The sequence below is a fragment of the Rhopalosiphum maidis genome, chromosome 1, assembly GCF_003676215.2.
Source record: "Rhopalosiphum maidis isolate BTI-1 chromosome 1, ASM367621v3, whole genome shotgun sequence".
In the NCBI taxonomy this organism is placed as follows: Eukaryota; Metazoa; Arthropoda; class Insecta; order Hemiptera; family Aphididae; genus Rhopalosiphum; species Rhopalosiphum maidis.
In genome coordinates this window covers 8,354,517-8,380,809 of record NC_040877.1, presented here as the reverse complement: position 1 = coordinate 8,380,809, position 26,293 = coordinate 8,354,517, and the positions used below count along the sequence as shown (strand labels likewise).

Here is a 26,293-nt window from a genome sequence, read left to right as displayed (position 1 = left end):
TAAATTAAATGTAAAATAATTGTTTTATTTAAGTCAACGGTTGCAGTAAAATAAATAAGAATGCATAATTTTGTAATTTTTAAAATGTATTAATATAAATATTTTGATACTGCGAACTACAATAATCAAATGATTCTGATGAAGTTTTAATTTGAACTAACGTATTTTATTTCATCTAAAGTTAATAAAGCGTTAGCTTATAGATATTTACAGATATTGTTTTTCACGTTTACAAAAGTTAAGTATAACTTATTAGATCAAAGTATATTATTGAATACCTACCGTCGTAATAGTTTACAGTAATAGCGCGAGCGGTTAGATATTGTGTATTGTGTTTATTTTATAACATACCTATAACTCGGTTGCTACGCAATTTCTTTTGGTAAACGTTAAGATGAAAATTACCACTCATGCATAATAGTCAACATATAATAATAATTAAAGCGTTCCGTTCCATTTAGTCGGGCTATTAATGAAAACTGAGTTGTAAATGAACTGGGCTGTGCTATAAATGAAGGTAGTAAAATATAAGCAATAGTCGTTTTTTGTTTTTCATTCGTCCGTTTCTCGGGTTGTACAATAACAGTTTATTAGGCGTGAAAAAATAATTTTATTGCTCTCCTCCCAATTAAAGTTGCAATCATTACACGGATATTTGTCTGCAGCGTAGCGTATAATATTAAAGCTCACCATATACAACAGCATTGCAGCGATCACCGTTACCGCGTATACTATTCGCGACCAGTGGACACATTTTAGCCAGCAAATAAAATCTGATGGAAACGGTAGGTAAAAGAAGAAAGTGATTAAAATAAATAAATGAAAAATAAAACGAAATTTTCAAAAGCCAACAGCTTTTATGTCGGTGACACGGTCCGTTTAACTGTGTAAAGAGGGTACTAGTACTTTGACCACATAGATGTTTATCAGGTTCATTAAATTGGTTTCTAAAAGACTGCGGCATTTTCACGGTCGGCTGGTCTTTAAATTAAAATTCAAAAATTAAACCATTGTAAACAAATTTGCTTCGAGCTCTGAATGTCTAGTAATTGAGGAGAAATGATGTCTAACGCGTTTAGTCCTTATACACTATTGCCCCTGGCGAATCATCATAACGTTCGTTCAATGCCATTGCAGGATAGTCAAAGACAGCGTTGTACGAATAGGTGCAGGGACCACGTACTTATACAGTAATCGTATTTATTTTTTTTTTCGTATAAAATAATGATAATTAATATCAGCACATATTTTTTTGGTTATAAAACAAAATATGCGTAAGAATAAAATAATATATCGCATATATATTACTGCAAAGAGTATTATTACAAATGCATTGTATTCAGTGGAATAAAAATTAATAATCAAAAACCGTACACGGATAATTCCATTGATCGGTAAAAACAAAGTATTTATATCGATCGATTTTACACAAAGCCGGGTTGTTAAATTATAACGATTTGAATACATAGTTACGGGTCGTTCTGAAGTTTAGAATCTAAACTGTCTCCGATAAGACACACACACATATATATATATACGGTCTAATGTATTCGACAACACAAAACCATTGCATTTGCACTTTTCCGTAATAAAAAGGTAAAAACGAAATAATAAAAATAGGAAGAAGTCGTGTTCAAAATATAAATTATATGTTTTACTGTTATTTAGACTGACATTATGCGTTCGACACGCGCTCGACTATAGTGTTTCCAACGGTCGCCAAAACAATAACTCGTTTCCACTGCAATAACTAACCGCTGTCGTACGAGTATTGATATCACCGCCGCCGCCCACGTGTAGCCCAATTTAAGTGATAAGGTTTTGTTTTTGGGGTCGATAGAGAGGTTGTAAATAATTCAGCGGGGCCGTTCAGGCAGCATTCGACCGGATCCCGTTCGGCGGTCAGATGACACGGTCGTGTTTATGTGAATTGGCCGATACGAAAACAAAAACAGAAGTATAAAACGTAAGATAAATCGCAAAGGATTCTCTTCTATCCACACAAAGGCCAGCCGCCGACGACGCCGCCGCCACCGTCATCCCATCGTTTATTTATCCCTCGCGCAGGAACAATGGCATTTTTTTCTTCGCTTTCACTCTAGTTTTTCCTCGGGACAAAAGAACCTTGATGACATGTTCTGCTGCTGCCGCCGCTGCCGTTGCCGCTTTTCATCGCCCGACCCGGCGAAACTCCACAGTAGGTATATATATATATTTATATATAAACGAGAATTCGCGAATAATATATATATATATATATTTATATATTATAATATACCTTTCCTGACCTGTATTACCGTCGAACGCGCGCGATGGAATAGACGGATAATTCTTCTACTCTCTCCCACTCGCTCTTGCTCTCTTTTTACACGTTTTTCGGGCGAAAAAAAAACCAATGTTTTCAAAGCAAATCGTATATGTGTAAGCTCCGGTCGTCCCCCGGGCCACGCGCAGCCGACTACTACATTATTCTCTGTAACGCACGTATCGGCCGATAACGCACTCTTTCCCCTCCATTAGCATAATATTATGGCGCGCGTGTGCGTGTTGTTTTACTTTCTTTTGTTTTTTATCCAAGAAAATAAATATTGCGCCGACTCTATCGGCCCTCTCCCGTTCTACACATACACTCGCGGCCGACAATAAATATCAATTTTCTGGGGCGCTCGTACTATTATAATAATATACACGCATACACCTATATGCCATATAACGTTATATTATGGGCCACTACCAGGTGCTCCGGAGCTTTATAGCGGTAATCGTATGCATAACCAATTTTGAGCGCGTTCGAGCCCGTCACGGTCGCCACACGTACGTTGCAGTCGGCCTATTCGTCCGGCCGCATTATAATAATTTCGCGAGGACTGGGAAACTCGGTTGCATATATTTCGCGGGCGGACATGACGATTTTTGCCTGCCAAAACTCTCACAATACGAAATATTTATATTATAATAATATCACACCGCTAAAAATCGATTACCATATTATCATATTATTATTCGTTTCATATTGATTCGTCTCGTAATTTTTTCAAGATTTGATTTTTTTTTTTGGACCCTATGTCAGGTTAATAGAATATTTTATGCACCCACTAAACCAGGTATGTTTAAATGTTCCGGTTGTAAAGAAATACTTAATATGTTATTCCTATTCAGTGTTGAGAATAAAACCATATGCAATATTATATACAAAAGACTTAATCCAATGTTTTTTTCAATTCAGCTTAATGAATTACGCATATACAATAATTTATTCAATTATTGCTGTAACAATTATTCTCACCGTGATTTTATTTAGTATTTAAAAGCAGTTAAGTTGATACATTTCCAAAAAATAATTACGTTTTTTGAATATTATTAAAACACTCTGAAAAATGTCTCGATATTACACGGTAAATAATATGGAATTTAACATGACCTAAAGTATTTAAAATAAATGTTTTTATAAAAAAAATCGTATGCTCTACCTAGCACTACGGTTTTAGACAATAAAGTATTTACTCTTAGTTAAAAAACATGAAGAATAATCTTTTGGATGAGATAGCAAAAAATTTACAAGATAATATTATAATATAAAAATAATAAATACACGAAACGCGTACCGGATTACGTTTGCATATACTGAGAAATTATGCCGACTGGGCTCGCTCGTATTCTTTATGGATGTGTACAATACATTTTTTGGTTCAATTAATACTAAAATGCGTTTGTGAGGCAAAAGTTGTGCGATTAAAAACGAACAAATTATTTTCGATAAGCTATTGTGTCCTACAGGCGCCCGTTGACTGTTGAGGCATAGTCTAGCTAGCTTTGTTTTTGGCGATCAACTCGTCCGTAACTGCGCATAGTTTTCTCAAATAACAGTGTATACGAACTACGAGTTTCCGGTTTTGGGATCAGTATAAATATAGCTGTAGCAGCCGAGTGAAAGAGGATGTGCTGGAGATAAGGAATAGCATTCCAGTGGCGAAAGGAAAACGGAATCTCCGGACGACGGCAGTGGAAAATGGCCGCGTAGCAGTACGGACACCAGGGCTATGATTAATGGACACCGGAATTCACTTGGCTAGCCGCGGCAGCGAACGAGTCTTGATTTTACGAATCGGAGACATTAAATGGCCTCCGACCAAATTATTCATAATACGAAACAGTATAAACGACAAATTTATCGTTACAAACTGATCTCAGTGTGATAGAACGAGTGGTCTAATGTTAAAATTGTTTTTAAAAAAAATCAGTATAAATATTATTCTTCATAATATTAAACACTAAATTATATACGAAATTGTGTGATTATTATTTTCAAACTTTTTCACTGCTAATAATATCATAATATAGTCTTATACAATCTATTGTTTAATATAGATATTTCACATATTGTAGGAAATTTACCTCATAATATAGTTCTAAACAAACGAAATATAAAAACCTTGTTAGATTGTGTTGCAATAATTTGTAAAAACTGACTAGTAATTTAAATTAAACAAGTTTCAAATAATAAAGCCGACCGTTTAATTTGATTAGCCCAAACATTTAAAATCAGTAATAGTATATAACAGAAATTAAAATAAACTTTTCCTAAAATACTCTTAAAGACTTATCTTTAAACGTCTTTCGTAATTTTGATTAGCAAAACAAAATCGAATTTGCATCCTTAATGACATTTTGACAATTCCTCTCGCGATACGACCTGTTGGCTGTAATCGATGGTATATACATTAAACATTTAATATATATGTATTTTATATCACACTATTAATGGCCCCCGGGCAAACGGAGCAGTTATAATATATAGTTGTATCAATTAACGTTGTTCGCTCGGACTTTGAATTTGTTCGTACGACAATTTTACATGACAGATATTAAAAGAATGTTAAGCGAAAATTCCCCACGACACGACATGAAAGTAAAATGGCCGGTTCCCACTCACGTGTATGGACAAAAATGTATTTATTACTCATTGATCCCGTGAAATCCTTCGGGCTGAGTCTGGGAGTGCGCCCGGTGGAGATGAGTACGTTTAGATAGGTGGAGAGTATGTTTGTAGTGCATTGAGGGATATAGGAGGAATAGAAAAGTTTTAAAAATATATAAGTCCGTGCATATAAAACCTAAAAGGTCGTCGGCGCGGGATTGGCTCGGACGGGTGAGAATATTCGACAAAGTATAAAGGTACCGTTGTGCTTCCGCCCTCGCTGCTACTGCTACGGGTCCATCCCGTGTTGAATATTACGAAAACGCATTATGGTATGCAAATGAGAATTTTCCGGATGCTCTCCGGCCGTGTGTTGGAAGATGAGACTGCGAGTCGGTCGGCAAACGAAAAAAATAAAACGGGAAAACGAGACGGGTTCATATATACATAAATAACATAATATAGTAGCTAGTATATAGGCGAGAGAGTTTGGATAGAAAGGACGGGGAGGAGTACGATAGAGAGAGATAGAGAACAAAGACGGAAAATCTTAGTAAGAATGGGCCGCAAATCCGCTCTTCTCTTCTCTTCGTCGTCGCCGTCGTTGTCAGAGCAATATCGTATACCCTCGTCCGCAGTAGTACAGCGTCACCTCTTGCTCGTTCCGTCTTTCTCCGTTTCTCAATATATATATATATATCTGTTCACGTCTCCTCTCTCTCCCGACTCACAAATATATTAGCCGCACCTCCCGAAGAATCCTTGAACAAACATCGGTGCTAGTTGTCTGTGTGGATGGGGTGCTAAAGGAGAAATGGGACGGCGGCGGCCCAGTTGTAGTATTATTATTATTATTATTATTATTATAATTATTATACAGTACTGTGTAAACACGGTTTAAGTAATGAAATTCGTGCGGTTTCGTTGCGAACGCTGGCGGGCGGGCGGCCGGTGACTTTTGCGAAGCCTCGTTTGAAATAACGACGATAAACCGCCGGTGGCAGCGTCTCGCGCGCGATACGGCTCGGTCTGTTGTTGTGCGCTGCGTTATCTTGCGGGCGCCGATTTTCATTCCTGTTCGCTAAACTTTTTAAGTATCGCCCGACACCCGCCAACCCAGCCATCAATACTCGCTGTGTTGAATGCCGCAGTTGTGTGCGTGCCAATGTGCGCCAACACCATCATACCCCCTCCCCAAAATCACTACCACACCGGAGCCGTCGACCCGCTGACGCAGAGTTTATATACGACCGACGACGTGTGAACTTTGGCCACTTGTAATTGGCGGCGTAATAATAATAATAACGATTATTATTAAAACTGCCGTCGAATATTCCGCACGTCTGTTTCACTTATCAATCATGACCAATACAAATTGCCTATATTATAGGTAACGTTTAAATCTTTTAGATCTGACTTAAATTCAGTCGATTCGGGCACATGCGTGATATTTGTCTGGAATTAGTCTTAATAAACATAATCTAAACCTTAAAATACATATGTAACAATAATCGCATCTAATAAATGTGACATTAAACGTTTGATTAACCATACTTAAAACTTATTAAATTTGAATTGTAAACATCATTTAAACTCTTTCTTAAGGTTTGATAACACGTTTTACTGCAAGTTTATAAGGTACATTGCATTTATAGGTAACATAAAATTCTAGTACAACATAAAATATTAATACATATGATGAGATACATCATTACTTATTTTGTTACCAATGGTGGTTGTGTGTGAGTGGGGAGGGGAAAGGACGTTTCTTTTTAAAATATACCTACGATTAAATTGTTTAAATATTTTTAAATATTGTTGAATTCTATTTTTATTAATTAAAATATAGTAATATAAATAAATTATAAGTATTATTAATTAAGAAAATAAATTATATAGTGTGTACAATGCTAGCTCGCTGCTGACAGCTGAACGCGAATGCGAATATGCGATGACGTGATGTTATTGCATGTAAAGGTTTATTTTCTAAATTAAATTGTATTCCATATCGGCGGCAGACATCGAGGTCTTACGGTATGTTAATGTTTAAACAAATAATACCACGTACAGACACACATTAAATAATAGGAATACCGCATGGATAATTTTGTGAGATTCGGCACACAACTATTATCTCTACCGCTTGTTACATCTCAGCGGCTGACCAATAATCGTTTTTAATCTTCAAGAGCAAATTGTGTTTAGGTTTTCAACACGTAGACATATTGAGTCGATATATATTAATCCGTATGTCATTCCACGTTTCCACGTTACAACTAAACGATTGATCAGCAATTACAATCATTTAATATAATAATATCATTGTTCTGATTCCATATTTAAAATGTAATTTTATTGCTATTCCTTTTTCAAAATTTAAAATTTAAAAGTACCTATAAAATACTTTCTAATAAATAATATTCTAAACTAAAATGCAATTAAAGAGTATCGTGGCCTAAGCGTATTGAATATAGAAATGTATCATGTTCTTACAACCTCAAAAACGTTTTAATGTCAAAACCACTACTATATTTTTCTATGCTAACTTCCCGCTCTTCACGCGTGCTAAGGATGATAATATCTGACGTGCCTGCGTAGATAAACTTGTGACTTATACAAGATGGTTTTATTTGGGTTAACCTGTTATATTTTTTTTTAATTATAAATATAAAATAAAAAAATGTACGATTATAACGATTTAACCGCTTAACTATATAACATATAATAACAAATATTTGTTTTTGTATCGAAAAAAAAAACATTTCAAAATCGTCTTTGAAGTTCAATGCAAACAACATAATACAACGTATGAAAAAATATAATCTAAGAGCACACTCGGATAACATTATTTTTCATAAATTTAATATTATAATTTTTAACCATAAAATGAAGAAATATTTAATCATTTTGTTGTTATAAAAATCGAATTCTATATTTATTTAAGTTCTGTAAACTTAAGTAAATAATAATATGTCTATCGTTACCATAATATGAATCGTATTTATTTTATACAAGTAACTTTACTTTGGGTAATATTATATATTAGTGATAAATGTAAATGTTTTTATACACAAACAAATATAATATATAAAAAGGTCTAAATAAAATGATATGCATTATGCATGACGAATAAAATACGTTTGATTTTCAATAGAACTCTGTTATGAGCTCATAATGTAAATGATTTATATTTATAAACACCATGGTATAAGTCGTGTCTTAAATTATATTTGATAATAAATTAAAGATTCTTTAGCGAAATTCAAAGAAATTAAAATAGATTTATAATAATTATATTAATTGTATTATCATCTACTAGATAGCTAAATTATAATTCAAATTAACATAATTACAATATAAACGATACAGAGTAATATTTAAAAATGATCCTGGTAATTTATATTTTTTACTAACTCTTTTTAATTTTTTTAAATGTCTCAAAACCTATTCTAAATTTCTTATAATCTATCAGTTAAAGTTTTATTATACAGACATTATGAGCATTTTTCAAGGTTAAATGGTTAAACATATAATTTATAAATAATTAGCGTTACATATATGACTTATACATTTTTACGACAAAATATCAGTGATTATATGCTAGTGGTAAAATAAAATCAATACTTTTTTTAAATTATTTAATGTATTAAAAAAGCTTTTTAAATAATTGTACAGATTACGTTTTTATCTATCTCAAGAAACATATTGTTTTAAAACTATGACTGTTATCAGAAATTACAGCACACTCAATGATTCTCTTTTAATTTTTTTTTTTTTTTCATAAAAGTTAAAAGTGTGGCTCTCTTAATAAATTTCATAAATAAAATATTATTATAATAAATAAAAAAAACAAGTTCAGATATTTTAATGTATAGACTTATTTATTTTTTATACTCTTGTGGTATATAAATTCGTTTAAAACTAAATATTTAGTTAAGTTTACGGAACTTTGCAAAAGTTAACTTGATTGATGAATTGGAAAGTGTTCAAAAAAAAGTTTCTGACGCTTAATGGGGCATAAGATACACATAATGTGAAGTGCTTCGCTTAACGTATTGCTACCAAAATCAGGCATTAAAATGTTAAGTAAAAGAAGAGTACTTCGTATTACATTTTTAGTTTTTAAGTAATAATCTCCAGCATGAACACTATCTTAAAAGTTGATAAATGATAGTGTTTTTATTATGTTTCAATAATACGATATTGGTATTTTGGATATGAACAATAAATGTTTCAATTTTGTTTTTATCGATTTTTGTTTTTGTTTTAATTAATATCAATTGGTACTAATTTTTTATATTATTAACACTTTTTTTCCTGTGAATCCTGAAAATCACTATTAGGCGTGAATACATTAATGATAATAATAATTAAGTACTCTATAGGATATAGGATATTCTCTAGAATACACTAAATGTTTGTATTCACTTAATTACTGATTAAGTAAAATAGTATAGAAATTAGAAGTATTTCGTCATTATTTATTATACCGATGAACTGACGAATTATTTAAATTAATAATAAATTGATTAAATTTTGTTATGCACGAAACTCGCTCATTTTAATTTTAACGTAAATTGATTTAAAATAATATAATATTATAGTATATCTATTAGTTGTTTTACCTAATGCTTTCTCACAGAAAATCCATATTAAAATGAAATACATCATGTTTTAAAAACTTTCATATATTTTGACACACATGAAATGTTTTTGTTTGATAGATTAAACATTCTAGCAAATATCAAAGTCAAACATTTTGACTTTTAGATCATATCAACATTGTACTTTATCAATTTTGTATTCAAAACAGTTTTTATTTTAATATAGGCTTTTAATTTTTTCACTAACGCTTCGTTTCATTCATAACCAATTTAGAACTTACTAAATTTAAAAACATGACATTCACAATAAATATTACAATTTCAATAAGTTTTTTATTTTTATATTTTATAAGCAACAATTGTACGTTTTGTATACGACCATGTATTCGATATCTGTATTTCTAACTATAATATTCTGGATGTAGTTTTTCGTTTGCGTATTATCGTATAATTACGGTGTTGTTTAAATGTTCAACCTTCTGCAGAAGTACTCAAATTAATAAAGTAGTACTGAAGTCGAGTTTAAAGTATTACTAAATAATAAAATAACAGTAATAATAGTAGGTATAGCAGTAGTTAAGTAGTAGGAGGGTACGTATAGTAACAGTAGTGAGGTATAGTGGCAGTAATATAGTAGTTTTAGAGTAAGTCATCGTCATCATCGTCCGTCATAGATGCTAAAGAGTGACCATGTGTTTTTGAAAGATCCGGGCAATTAAATTTTCATTTATCCGGCTTGGAGTGTTCCTATTACGCCACTATCTGTGGTAGCTAAAACTTTTCACAATCCCTTCCTCATTTCGTACAGAAACGTTCGCTGTCGTTTTAATACAGCACACACAGTTCTGTTTAGCGACGGCTATACGAAGATATAATGTTAATCGAAAAACTCAAAACCCTCGTGTCACAACCGTTTTGCAATAAATACGCGAAACGTGGTCTAAAGAAGATTATAATATAATATCAAAATCGTAACCTCCGATGTATCCGGTTTTCGATAGAGCATTATTCCAATAAAAACGATCTGGTGCATTGAGTTATGGATTATTGAGCAGCCATTACTGCACAACAACGTATAACCAATAAAAACAGTTCAGTGATGATGCAGGTAACCAGCAATAGTATATACTACGATTTATCATCAAATGTGGGTTAAACCATGAAGATGTGAATTATCTTTTAACGAAATTGTTCATCAATTCCCCGTGAAAAAATCTTACGAACTACACTTGAGTTTATTTGATAAATCAACCATTGTTGTAATTTAGCGTGCTTATAATTTATTCTGAAAACATTTTTATGTAATTCAAATTATTGTCATAAAATTACCTAAAAAATATTTAATTAAAATACAGTTAACAGTGCAAATCAATTATTAATTGCTGTAAAATTTAAAATGTTTTTATTGCATTTAGATTTAGCAGTATATTATTATTCAAATAATAATTATAATAATTATTATCATTTATTATTAGAATCATTTGGAAGGAAATTTACAACCAATTTTTCGATTTTATTTATAGTCAGTGGTAAAATAAGGTAATAAACCTTGTGTAATAGTGAGGAGGGGAAATGTTGAAGAACACCATTATTTTATCAAATGTGACATACATGAACTTTACTTTCACTGTATTTCTATACACACATGTATGGTAGGCGCATCAGATGGTGTTTTCTTAATATGGTGAAAACTATGTAAGGTTGTTGGCAATATAAGATATAGCATGGCTTCTAAAGTTAGTATATTCACTATATTTTTATATCTCAAATACATTTTAAGTACCTTCTATCAACTGATACCTACATAACTAAACTATGAATCATATAAAATGAAATTGTTTTTATTTGTCAATTTGTATTAATAGGTATTAAAAAAATGGGGGGGGAGATTTTAGATGATCGTGAGGAAATTCCCGGGAGCCAGCCTTATTGCTTCGCTGTTTGTTTCAGTTACAACCGCTATGTTCATAATTTTTAGCAACAATTAAATAACTTAATTATTAATCAATACAATATATTTTGATTTTTAACTTTTGTAGTGGCTTGTATTCTAATACTGAAAGCATGAGCGCTTTTCCATAAAACGAGAAACATTGTTATTTATACCTTTTAGAATAATATATTGTACACTGTTACGTAGTTCACAAAATATACAAAACGTAGCAACGAACAGAGTACCTATATCTACTTTAAATAAATATTGTATTACAGTTTACAGAAGGAAATATAACATGGCACGAGACTTTAGTCTAAAGAGCTTGTTATATTCTTATTCAAGGTAAAATTACAATTTGTAATATTGTGTTTTAATCATTTGTAAGTAAAAGATAAATTAAATAATTATAACTTTATACTACTAATGCTAATTAAATAGTCTTACATCATTATTATTGGTATCTAATAAATAATAATAACAAAAAGACATTTATATTGTAAACATTTTTTTTTTTTTTTACAGAGGTAACAGCTTCTTAATTAGCGCAAGGTTATTGTATTTTATTTTTTCATTTTATGGTTTTCGTTATATTTTTGTTTTCAATCCACCTCTACTAATAAATAAAATATATTATATTTTTAACGCTTATTTAACAACCAAGTATTATATTATTTATGTATTTTTCTATTTATATTTTAATAAAGTTTGGATGAATATTAAGTCATTCTCGTATAGGCGGAATTTGTTAAGTGCAATTAATTGTATTACTACGACACAACGTGTTCCGTTCGTTAAATAGAGATAGATAGAGAGAGATAGAGCGATCAAGTCGGAACGACAGTTTTATCAAAGGCCTTATACATATATGATGATGATGATGATGATAATAATAATAATAATAATAATAACAATAATCTATATAGGAGAAAGTGTGAATGACAATCGTAGTGCATCATCTGTACGTCGGCGTGTAGACGACGACGACACCGATGACTTTTGAGAAATCGTTTGTCGCATAAGCGGAAAACTGGAAACGGATACGGGTAAACACTCGTAGGGCTCTTGAAAAACACTTGTCTCGATCCTACCACCCCTTTCGCACTCCAAGCAAACGTTCTCTGTATGCACAATAATAGAAGGTACGATGTATTATTATTAAACACATACAACATTAGCTACATGATATATCAATGGAGGCGGATGATATGCGAAGAAAACCCGCTTCGCGTTGCAAATAATGCGATATTACAATAAACATAATAATATTATAACAGTATAATACCCATACGCGGGTACAACATATATATTTTTTTTGTTTTCTGTACACGGGAAATGAGATTTAGACCGAAACCGATGACGATACTGTTCAAAAACGAATATAAATATCGATGCAAAGTTTAAAGCCTGTCCGTTTCCGGTCGTTTATACTTTTCCGAATCGCTAATTCTTACTTTTTAACGATTGCGCTGATTAGAACGTTTATAATTTTTAAATATTTTTATTTTTATTCGCGCACATTTCAAACCAAATTATAAATCTATTAGATTTGGCGTAGACACAGGTATATTAGATTTTATTTTTTATAATAGATGTTTTAATTTTTAGCTATATATAAATATATAATTATTTTTAACAATAGGTATCTTTTGTTAATTATATTTATATTTTACATAATTTTAAATTTTAAAACAAATTTGTATTTATTATTTGATTTACCTGCATATACGGTGACGTATTGTTGATTTTACAATTCTCAAGAATGCATAAATATAAAATGAGTAGTTTCCATTAATAATGTATTACAATGTTTACCGTTGATTATATTATAATATACATTATATATATAATATACATGAATGTACAGTATATTTTGAATAAATAATGTGAATATTATAAATGTTTAACAATTTTCATAATTTTAGATTTTATTATGCTTTGAGGTTTTAAGGTCATTAGTATACATCCAAGTCATACCGTTGTAATGATGGTGTGTATATGCCAATTTAATTGTGAATTTATGTATTAATTTTGATCATCACCATACTTATTGTAAATTGTAATTCTATATTTCTAATTACAAATATTTGTTCGTAACACTGATGTAAAATATATCAAATACTCAATCAACTGTTAATTGAATATGTGATCGTTTAGTCTTAAAATAAACAGTGCAATGCACCAAAATTACGCAGTGTGTGTAAAATTAGTGTTATGTATATCGAATCTCACAGTGGTAACAAAAATCAAAATAATTCACTGTTGGTATTTCGATATTTATGCGTTTGTATTTTCTAGAAAAATACTATGCATTAACATATTAAATCTAAAATTTGGACTGACATTTAAAAGAAACTAAAAATTTAAAAAGGTATTTTAATAAAACGATTCGTAACGTGATTTTGTAAATATCGAAAAAAACATCTCCCCCAAATAAAAATCTTTTACAGGAAAAAATAAAATAAAAAAATAAAAAAACGTAGGTTATATAATATTATATTTAACGTTGAAAATGTGTGAAACAGTTACGTTTTGTTTTCGTTGGCAACGATAAAACATATAACCCAACTGTAAAATAAGTTTTCAGACTGTTCAATTGCCTAGGTATAATATTATTGAACCGTAAACAATTTAATGTCAAAACCACATAACACAAAGTTTAGAAACATAATTCATTGTGATTGTATACGCAACACGTTACACAGAGTGGTTTTTGAAGACGTTGTAACGTTGTTTAAAACGTTGACAATACCCCCCCCCCCCAGACATTTAATACTCCCGTTTTATAATTATTCACACTTAATTAATATCACTGTGAATTGTGAGTCTACGTATAACGAGTTGATATAGTGTTTTCAAAACAAAACAATAATCACTCAAAATAACTATTAGATGATTATGAATTTATGTGTTTGATATTAATTACTATATAATTATTGCGCAAGACCATTTGCGGACGTCTGGAGAGATAATTTTCGTTTTTGAATAAATATTTACAAATATCGTTATGTTGTTTTATTGTTATGTTTAAAAGACGATCTGGTACAATATCATGTCGCTTTGCTAGTTATAGTTTAATTTGTATTTTAATTAACGACAACACCGCAAATAACGAATTTATATACAATATAATATGTGTAGGCACGATTTAAATATTGCTTATTCATAATTATATTATGTTCTTTACAACCTTTCGTGACAAATTCTTCAATGACATAATATTACTATAACGCTGAACTGATCGTAAGAATTTAAATCAAACAAGTCAATAATATATTTCTCCGTGTACGAAAGATACCAACAGTCTACACACGCATACTCCCACACACACATGGATGGATGGACACGCGATACTGCAGAGAACCATTTAATGAAATGACGTAAACTACTAACTTAGAGGACCTCATACTGTCGTAACACATATTTGTTATCTGTCTTGAATTGGATATTCACGTCCATCGCATATGTATATATATATAATGTATTTTCCTGATTCTTTTTGATGTTTGACGTTAACTCCAATTGTGAACTTACATACACATGCTTAGAGAATTTATTTCCACCCATGCGTCCACATATTTTATACTAGAAAGCCAACGGTATCCAAACAATGTATGTGCTCAAAGTCATAAGATACAAACGTATATTATAATACTAGACTTTATTATACTGTTTATCATGATATATATTATTATATCGCGTACCTAATGTAGATCTATATTGTATATTCTACTTTGATAAGAGTCGTTATGATGTTACAAGAAATATAAATATTGTGTTTAATTTATCTTATTACTACAACACCTGCTATGGTCTATGATCTTTGTAATACTAATAATACATTTATAAACATAATAGGTAATATTATTACAACAATATTGTATTAATTTTAAAAAATCCCTTCATTATTTAATAACAATTATTCAACGTAATTATATTAATTGCAGTATATATTTTTAATAAGTGATTACGCGTTATTCAGTTAATTTGTTTTCATGCTGAATTCGCGAAAACGCAGTATTACGATCGTTTTAACGGTATAGAGAAATAACATTTTTTTTTTCAAGCTAATTTAATAATACGATTCTATTAGTTTTTTTTTTTTAACAATTATAGTATTTAGTATATTGCATAATAAAAATATCAAAATATCTCATAAAACGCGTAAAATCGTATTATAATATTATTTTGACTATAGGTATAACAGAAGCGATGGATTTTTCGTTTTTAACGTTATCTACTGTAAACAAATATCTGCAAGTTATAACACTTATAACTATTCAAATAATATGTATAATGTAGACTTTGTTATTCGCTTAGCATGCTTTCACTCAATCCTTTAGTAAAATATTTATTCGAATTATTATTTTATAAATTGTTCACGCTGCAATTCTTAAAGATCGTAACGCGTTTTTTCAAAAGATAAAAGGGGTTGAGCGCATGCTTGTTGAATCAATCAGGACATCATCATAATATTATAATATGTATTAAAGCAAATTATAATTGTTGTAAATCAGACATCCATTTTTTTTTTTTTTTTAGTACGTTTACTGCGTCTAGAATCGGAGCAGGATAGTAACAAAATTCAGTGTATGTGCACGGCGGCGAGAGCTGCAAGAGGCATGCCGCTAAATGTTTCGTCAATTCAATTGAAAATGTGTAAATACTCGTATTTACGTGCTAAAATCAAACACCAGACGTCTTGTCGTCTTTAAACCTTCTCCCCCAGTCACAGACTTCACACAACAGAACGTGTATGCGTTAAGGTTAACGGCAAATGTGCAGGCTACAAGTTCTCGTAATGAGATGCAGCCACATAGATTGTAATTTGATCGGAGGAAAATCGTAATCCATAACGTAAAAACAAAAAAAAAATCATCGATCATTGTTTACTATATAATATTATGATCAACTTTAAAGTCATTTCTATCAATGGAATTCAGATACAAAGAAATATTATTGTATTATAATCGAATGGTATGGAGTGTGTGCATTGGTAGTGGAAGGGTGAAAGTAACATTGATTTTCAACAGTTATCTACAAGATCGATACGTTCAGTCTTATTGCTAAATTTGCAGAATATTTTTAGTATAGCATAGACTTTTCGTGCACTGCGAGTAATATTTTATTCTCAAATATTCGATTGGGATTTGATGACTCATTGCCTTCGGTGCCCATTTGTTGCACAAACGATGAGTTATTTATTGATCGAGTACACTTGGTGTTATATGCTTAGCGTAATATAGGAGACATGAAAAATAATTAACTTTATTTTTAAATCGGTTTCATAACTGTATTAACACTTTAATATCATATAATCACACACTTTACTTAAAATATTAGTATTTGTATTCATTATTATTTAATATCAATGTATCGTTAATAATTATAACGGTAGTTTAAGTTTGCACATTTTACATTGAGCTAGTAAACATTTATAAATTATAAATCTTCGCAGACGTACGAGATTATTATTATATAAAGTTACAAACCCGTGTATAAAATGCAAGTTATTATATATTTAACAAACTAACATAAGTTTTAACATTAAAATTATTAAGTTAATTGTATTTCACCATAATAATTCATCGCATCGACACTATAAATATAATTTAATATTAAATGATTCCATCTGCCAAACATATATTTAGAAACGACAAACAGAATATAAGGTAGTTAAAAATATTTCAAATAAAGAATTACGTAATTTCTACTAGATAGGTACTTTCCGTAAGTACTTATATTATATTGCCGTCAAAATGTAAAAAAAAAATATGAAATAAGCAACTGATTGTGGACATTTTTAAATGCCTATTTCAAACGCTGTACTATGTCAGTGTCAATTAAACTCTTAAAGTAGAGTGAACATAAATTAAAAAAAAAAATAAAAGAATTAACGATTTTGCTGATTTCAGTTTAATTATAAAAACAAGTTTAAAAATACATTATCAAATAAACAAATAAGGTTTATTCATTTTTCTATTTAAAAATATTTTTAAGAAACCATTCTGTGTATCTATTAATCAATAGTTCTTCTGTAAAGGATGGCTGTCGTATTTTTGTGTTTATAATCATGTTTTGGAGCAGAAAATATATTTCTATCTTCAGTTTTAAGGATAGTTTCTGGTAGGAAATTTGACATAGTTGATATCTACATTAAAGCAGGAAAAATAATGAAATTTCTAGTTAATAACTAAAAAATAAATAAATAAAAATAAACAAATAAACGGGAATTACACTTACACAACACTGATTTTCTACAAAATTGATTTTTTTATTTTTTAATTAAAAAAAAAATCGTAATGACTCAAAAGGTTCACTAAATATTTATATTACTATTTTCCAGGAATTAGAAATGTTTGATTATTTTTTTATTATTATTTATGATATAAATAACAGTATGCAATTGTATACGTCATAATATAGTTTTTAATTAATTGTTTTTAATACAGATATTATCGTTTTTGCATCGAAATCTTTGAAGCTGAATTTTGCAGGTTAACATTATTCAGTAATATTACTATATTATTATTTTACCTATCAAGGCGCTCTGTATCGACAATTTTACTACATGCACGTCGACAATAAATATTATTTCATAAAACGTACCTATACAATCACAACATCAAAATGTATGCGTTTTGAAATTAATTTATATTTTATATTAATAGTGTAAGGTTTTTTCTATAATTATCTATTATTTTTATTTTTTATTTTTTTGGATAAGTTTTTTGAGTGTATATATTTAGTTTGAAGTATAACTAAAAACGTTTATAATTTGGGATTAATGTTTTGTTAATAAATGATGTTAAACAGAAAACAATATTAATACGACATTTTTCAATGAAGATAGAAGAATATATTTGATATTATAGGTTCTTATTAGTTATTTATTAAAGCATTAAATTATTTTTATTATTGATAATTACTAATGTAAATTGAATCTTAGTTTATTTGCTTATGTTTATGCCAATATATTTCTGATTGAATTTGATATACATGGATCTGTAAGTGTTCTATAATTTTAGCATCAACACAATTTGAAGTATAGTTGTACTATTTGTATCTATGGTCATCATCAATATTTTTACTGTTATTATGTATTATTTTATTTATAATTATACATTAATTTCTAAGTTTCTTTAAATTATTTTTAAAATTTTCCACACTTTTATAATTTTAAATAATATTATATTACATACATCCCCCGGGCATTCACATATTATGTACACCCTTCAAAGTTTCAGAGAAAATTATTCCATTCTTATTTTAGTACAATAATATTGATAATGTATTATTATATTTCGGAGAAACGTAAATATTATTATAATATATCCTCTGTTTTAAAAATGGCTATACACTTCTGAGAACGATAATACCTCATTTTCAGCCAAAGTACATATTATATTTGTTGCGTATAGTATTTTAAAACACATTTTTAATTTCATTTAGAAGCGTCGAGATGCATCGCATGAGAATGATTTTCTCGTAATATTTACAAACATTGAAAAACACATTTGGTTTAAAAATAGTATTTTAAATTATAATAATATCGATGTAGTAAAATAAACTCTCATCCTTTCCTATACGATGAATATTTAAAATGTCAATAAAAATAATATGTTTTTCTGTATCACAATATAATGTTAATTATGTACAAATAATTAATTTATGTTTTTTGTGTTACAGGAAATGAAACTAAACTGGGTATCGTCACCGGGACCTCAGCTGAAAGCCGACACAAGTAGTAAGTACACAATATCAATACCGTACTCACAAAGCATTATTCATTTATAAAGTTATTATATTATGATGAGATGTATGATTGGTATATACGCGTATATTGCGTATACTACGTAAAAAATCAGTAGGAGAGAATTAATATCATCGGATTTCGGTCGGAATAATATAATGTTCTATATAATATTATGACGATATATACACACAAACAATTACGACTCAAATGAACTCTCGGTTTTTGTCTTTTCGGGTCTCGCGACGGTCTCTTATTATATCAACAACGGACTCGTTATAAAAATTATTATCAATGTCACAACCGACTCATACACTCGGTAAAAAAATATAATATTATCCAATTTTGCCGATATATAATATCGTCTACACTTCTACAGCAATTTAATTCTCGTAACGACAAATTCACATTTATTTTATTTGTGGTATGTGTAACAGCGTTATTTTCATACACAGCAGTCGACCCGCAGTTTTTACGAGAACGTCGTGATTATAATATTATTATTATTATAGAACGAAATATTTAGAATTATTTAGAGAAGGGAAAACTCCGTCTTTTCGCGTCGGAGCTTCGCAACAGTGTAAATAATAATAAAAATAATAAATAGTAAACAAAAATACGATTCGGCGAATCCGACGTCCGCCGCCGTTATACCGTCGTCGACGATGGATATATGCGCGTGGCAATGAGCACGACGTGTGACGACGACGGCGTACCTAAGCCCGTTCGTTAACCGGCTCGTCGGGCTTCCTACGTGCCAGACATATTTTTCACGGTCTGCGACGCAAATTTTCGAGGATACGCGTCATCGGTGACGTCGGTGTGGCTTGCCGAATACATAATACAATTATCTTCGTTATTATCGTCATCAAAGTTGTTGTTCCGGTCGTCGTTGCAGTTATGATTAGTTTTACCGCACAAGGAAATCTCTGCACCGCTGAGCGCACGTTTCGTCCGTTTCGTCACGTTTTTAATTTTTTCTTTTTTTTTACATGATAAATCCGATATTATCCGATTATAGTCGATACCAGTGTTTGCGATTTCACGAATAATCGTAATACTTAAATGATATGCGTTTTGGCAGTGCGACCAATCGATATAGTTTCCCAAAACAGTAATTTAGAGCACGAGAAACCGGAGAAACTCGAAATACTCCAAAAAGACGATGTGACGAAAATAATCAAATGAAAATAATAGATATTTTGAAGTTTCTCGTATATCCGTTAAACGTATATGATATTATCGATGAATATGATTTTTTTTTTTTGTTGTTCTTCCAATACGATACGGATATATACCAATAAAAACCCTAAAAAATATATCAACTATCGTTTTTACTCTCGTTGCCGGACGTCAGTAACGAATATCAACTGTTAAAATCAAACATCGATCTGATAGTCATGTAAAAGATGTGCGCAGTTAAAGGGTATAGAAAACAATGATGGTCACATTAGAGGGAATAGTCAGATAAAGAATTTTGACTACACAACAATTGCGTAGAATAACACACTCTAAAGTCGACCTTCGTTTAAAAGGTCACCGCCGTGCGTGTTTAGTTGAATTTTTTCGCACAGTATATAATTTTGTAAAAAAAACTTTATACTTATTAATACGGTGACACTATAACGTAAAATAACACGAAACGGGAGTACGCTATACACAATGTAATATATTATAATATTATGTTAACCTACATTATGTACGCCAATACGATTTCTGAACCCTTAATGTAGGGCAATCGAGATGAGTATACTAATATAATAGGTATAATACGGCCTAAGTCGAGGAAACAAAAAGTTCGAAGAAATTGGGAAAATTTAATTAGTTTTATAATAAAAACAATATAAATTTAGTCATATATACGGCATTTTATAGTCGGAATAGCTTTTTTTCTATTACATTATAATTTTTAAAGAACTGTTGAAACTCATTTAATCATATCTATATTTGAAAATAACTATTCCGCTAGAAACTAACAAATTACTAGTGAATTTTGAGTGTTGACTAGTTACAGGAGGAAGATACAAACAATTGTTTAGGAAAAATGTATTTGGTGGAGACAACTAACCAACGATATTGAAATTGAAAATATGTGATATAATATGATATGGGTGTTGTATAGAAAAAATAATATGGAAATCTGGAAAAATTCGTAAGCAAAATAAAATCAAGAATGAATAGTTTTTACAAAAATCGAGTACGAGATAATATAGTAATACTATTATAACAACAATAATAGAAAGTTAAACGTGTGTATGTATATGCAATTTATATACGAGTAAATATATTTTTAGTCGCCTAACAATGGCGTATAATATTAATTTTTAAGCCATTATATAACTTATAATAATAATAAACAATATATTTTTATTTATTTTTTCTATTTAGTAACACGGATCAGGTCAGCTCGCATTCTGGGTTAGAATCGTTACGTAATTATCGTTGAAGTTTGAATTTGATGTTTATATTATACGAGCCCGTGAAAAATTACAGTGTTTATATTCCCCTACAATTAAGTGAAACGTAATATTATATGCACACGGATTGTTTATATATTTTAATTTGCGAGTTCAACAAAAACCGCGTGCGTATAGTTACTGAGTAGGTATAATACAAAATTATTATTTACCGTGATTATTGGAGGCATTTTAGGATGTCACGCCTCGAGCGTATAATAATTCCGCACAATTTCGTTGTTTGATCGACAAACAATAATAGCATATAATCGACTGCGATATTATTATCGATGTTCAAAGAAATATTTGCTTTGTAATCTCGAGGGTAGACACTTTCGGCAAGTATCAACGTTATTGTTTATCGCCAAAGCCTAACACGGTTTTATAAAAATAGAAAATAATAAACTTTTGACGATGTTGATTTATTATTATCTGAGCTCTGGGTAGGTTATACCCGAATGTAATATAGAAAGGATGAGTGCGGGTACCTGTTACTTGCAATCGATTTTAATTTGGTATAATTTGTTATTTTGGCGACGTTCATATGAATATGTATAATTAATAATCAATCATTGTGATTACATTAAAAAGTGCTTGTCCAGAGCATTACACTACAGAAACCGAATGAAGCAGAAAAATTCGTGTATTAAAATAAAAAATAAAAATTGCTTAACTATTTTCATACAGCACTTATATTATTACTTGACGTATGAAAACTACGTTCACGGCGCATTTACATACACGTATAAGACCCAACTTTAAGTGTTCTCTTCTAAACGTAAATATTGAATTAATATAAAAAAATAAATAAAATTATTATTATGAGAAACTAAATTAAAAGAGATATTTCATGTAAACAGGGCTATACTTTTATAAAAATAGACTCATTATTTCGAAATCTATAAATATTTTTTAATTTTTCCATTTAAAATAAAACAATATTTTTAAAATATTTTTTATAGTTTTAATTTTAATTTATTTTTATTTTTTAATGACAACATACATGTTTTTATTTCATTATTTTCTGAAGTATTATAATTCGTTTTAAAATTCGGATGAGTATTTCATGAGGTATACGTATAAGTATTAAAAGTGTAGGTGAGCAGAGTGAAGTTGTACGGGGATTTTCCGCAAAATATTTGTCTACTATTTCGCTTACCTAAACTTTAAAAATAAATTTTGTTTTATGTCAACTAAAAAACATAAAAATGTGTTTTCAAAAACTAATATATTTTGAAATAATGAGTGTTATTTGATAAAATAATCACTCAGTATAAATATTTTAAATACATTTTATAGACAGCATAATATTATGATAATTAATAGTTAAATAGTATAATAATTTATTGTTTATTTATATGTATGCTAAAATATAATTCAGACTTTCAAGAATGTCACAACGTAATTTATGTTTCATAATATTGTTGAAGATACCTTCATAGTAAATTTTATTGAATTAAAAAACTCAATCATATACTGATATGGAAAATCAAAAACTTGAGATTTGAACGTTTATTTTGCTATATTTATTTTAGTTTATAATTGTTAATGAAACTGTGATATATTCAAATCATAATTTATAGTTATTTATAATATACACATTATTCAGTGTCTACAACATCGAATCTGTAAAATAATACATTCCATATATTTTCTGTTATTCTCATAACTTCCTTTTTGTGCTTAACTTGTCAAGTAAAAATATAACATAGAAACATTGTGTTGATATAATATTTATAACAAGTATCACCTTTGTAGCATAGTTTATCTGTTTATCTTTGGGTATACGTTTTCTTGAAATATATATTATGCTCAGTGAATTTGTGATTTTATTTTATTTATAATTTATATTATTGTCATGTAAATGTTACATTATTTATAAAGATTTGTTGTATACATAGAAATCAACATACAATGTAATATTATATAATAAATTGATACAGAAAAGTAGAAAATGACTATTAATTTTTAATGTAACTAAATTGCTAAATAAAAGATAACTGAGAAAAAAATTACATTTTAAAGCAGATTTTGATTTTTGACTATTAAATATTATAAAATAATAAAATATTAATTTGCCAACTTAAGTTATTGAATATATTTTTAATGTAAACATAGTATACATAATAGTATACTATTACATGTATATATAATACAACTTACAATTTTCATTAAATTAATAATATGTTCAGATTTCCTTTGAAGTTTTATAAACACAATTTAATTAATGCGATTGAAAACAACATTTTGAATGTTTAATTTATTTATTTGACTCAAATTGGTATCTACTTAGAATATATTCTTCGATGTATAACAAATGTAGTAAAATCCTTTTTCGATGGTTCTAAAAATTTGAATTCTCTTAAATCAAAAACTAGTTTGTAAGATGTTATATGTGAATAAAACAACGGGAAACAATTGTATTTTTTACATGACATTGTTTTATTGATGTTCATAAAGTTCAAAGAGGTGTGATAAAAAAAACATGAGTGACTTGTATAACTGCTGAATAAAAATAATATAATAACTGCTGAGGGTGTTCGATATGGACTATTTTGAATGATAAAAGGATCTTTTTCTATTGTATTGATCAATGTAACTAACTAAATAGGCGACATGTATTTAAAAAAAAAAAAAGCGTTTGGATTTCTTGTTTCCTTTTAGATCGTAAGCACGGCTTTTAAATACATTTTGACGTTAATATTTGACTTTATAAATACAAAAGTGTTGAATAAGTTTTTCATTTTTGTATATTCAACAGTGAATTACACTTCTTCAGTTAAATAAATGACAAAGATTATTCAACAAATTCAAAGTAAACACAAGAAAACGTTAAAATCCAAGCTCTGTATCAAAATATATCTAAGGAAATTAATCAATTTAGTTGTGAAATAATATTTGATTTTACATGACACATCGAATTGTTAATATATCCGCGTACTTTAAATAATCAGTACATGACGTTGTCACTAATATCTCCAAACACACACTCATATGTAAAACTCGCCACATACACTAAATAATAATAATGATCATTTGCTAAATATGCCACAACCCGCACGCAAGTAATCTTATAACTGTGTATTTTGAATTCCTTACAAACAGTGCGTTTCTTATCCCCTATAAAAAAAACAATATATTATTTTCTACAATTTGTAAACCGTCTGGAATAGTTATTCATTTTTTTTCTTGATCAAAGAACGTAACTGTGTATGTATCTACTGTAAAATTCGATAGTTGAGTGAAGTAATATATTTTATAAACCAATTTACGATATTTAACTATATTCATACGTTGTATTTTATATTCAACATTTGAATATTATTTAATTAAAATACGCCACGATTAATTAACAAAATGATTAATAAATAGCAATCGTTTCTCGTGAATTCTTCGATATTTCTTTCCATTACTGAGGTGCATTCCCAGAAATACATATAAAGTTAAACGTTTCCGGTAATTACCGAACCCGACAGTCGAATGTTATTATAAAATCAAATACAATATGCATTATGCATAATAACGCATTGTGTGTACTTTGTATATATTATATCTCTATTAATTATAATTATTATTATAACGTACATTATCATCGACGACGAGCGGAGTCAATGCGTTTCTAACCAATTGAGCAAATCGAATGGGCTGGAAACACGTCATTTCGAAACGGTTAATTGTAGCCATCACGACACGAAATCGCCGCAAAGGTTGCCGTTTTGGCCCGGAGACCGAAGACGCTTCAAGAGACGGAAAGATTTGGTAGAATGGGATTATAACGATTGAGTCGTAGTTTCGGGAGTGGGTGGGTGGGGAGGTAGGAGGTGGCTAATCTGACGTCTATTATAGAGGACCGATCAAGAAACAGCAACTAGTCGTAAAGTGGATGCGAGCTGTGTCAAGCAAATAATAATAATAACGATAATATGTAAATGTAGGACAAACAAAATTATTATTCACCGAATTTGCGGAGGTTGTCATCGTCGTTGTGGTATGTTGCTAGCCGGACGGCCGTGTCGGCCCCGTTATGACCATACATTACGCTCCACCGTAATGAATATTAATATAAATATATATATATTATTATTATATTACATAATGTGTATAACAACTGTATATTATTATAATATCGGACAATACGATTTTACGTTCCGTTCGTGTAGACAACGTCCGAAACGAAAATGTTTTATTCGAATAAGGACCGTCTCGAGTGCTGCGGTACTGGCACAAACACGCGTCAAATGCAGTCGCATCATTTGCGTCGTGAAAAAGAATTTTAACTAACAAAGGTAGCAAATAAAACTGAAAAGTTTCATTCCAAGACATTTTTTGTATTTACCTACCTTTATCGTAGTAACGCATTAAATTTTTTAACTTTCATTATACGCATTTAATTTCGCCATTTTCTCTTGCCCTGCAGATTTTTCATTTCCATTTGCATGTTTAAAATTTTTTAAACGTTTGCTGACCGCGTTTTTACGTTCTACGACGAATTTGGGTGAATATAATAACGCAGCTCTTTCTGGATGTTAAGTTTTTACAAGGAATGTGCACAAATGGTAAAATATTTAGGTATAACACATTGAAACGTGTTATATTTTTTCGTGTGTATGTGCGTGTATATTATTCTAT

The 26,293-nt window shown here is 29.7% G+C and overlaps 1 protein-coding gene across 2 annotated transcripts in view; it reads left to right on the top strand.

Moving 5' to 3' along the window:
* Window positions 1–26,293, top strand: part of LOC113550536 (nucleolysin TIAR-like) — a 323,070-nt gene that overhangs the window by 135,216 nt on the left and 161,561 nt on the right. For both annotated transcript variants that reach the window (XM_026952434.1, XM_026952435.1), the window contains exon 2: window positions 19,145–19,202. In XM_026952434.1, coding sequence (XP_026808235.1) covers window positions 19,145–19,202 — 58 coding nt within the window. The remainder of the gene's footprint in view (window positions 1–19,144; window positions 19,203–26,293) is intronic.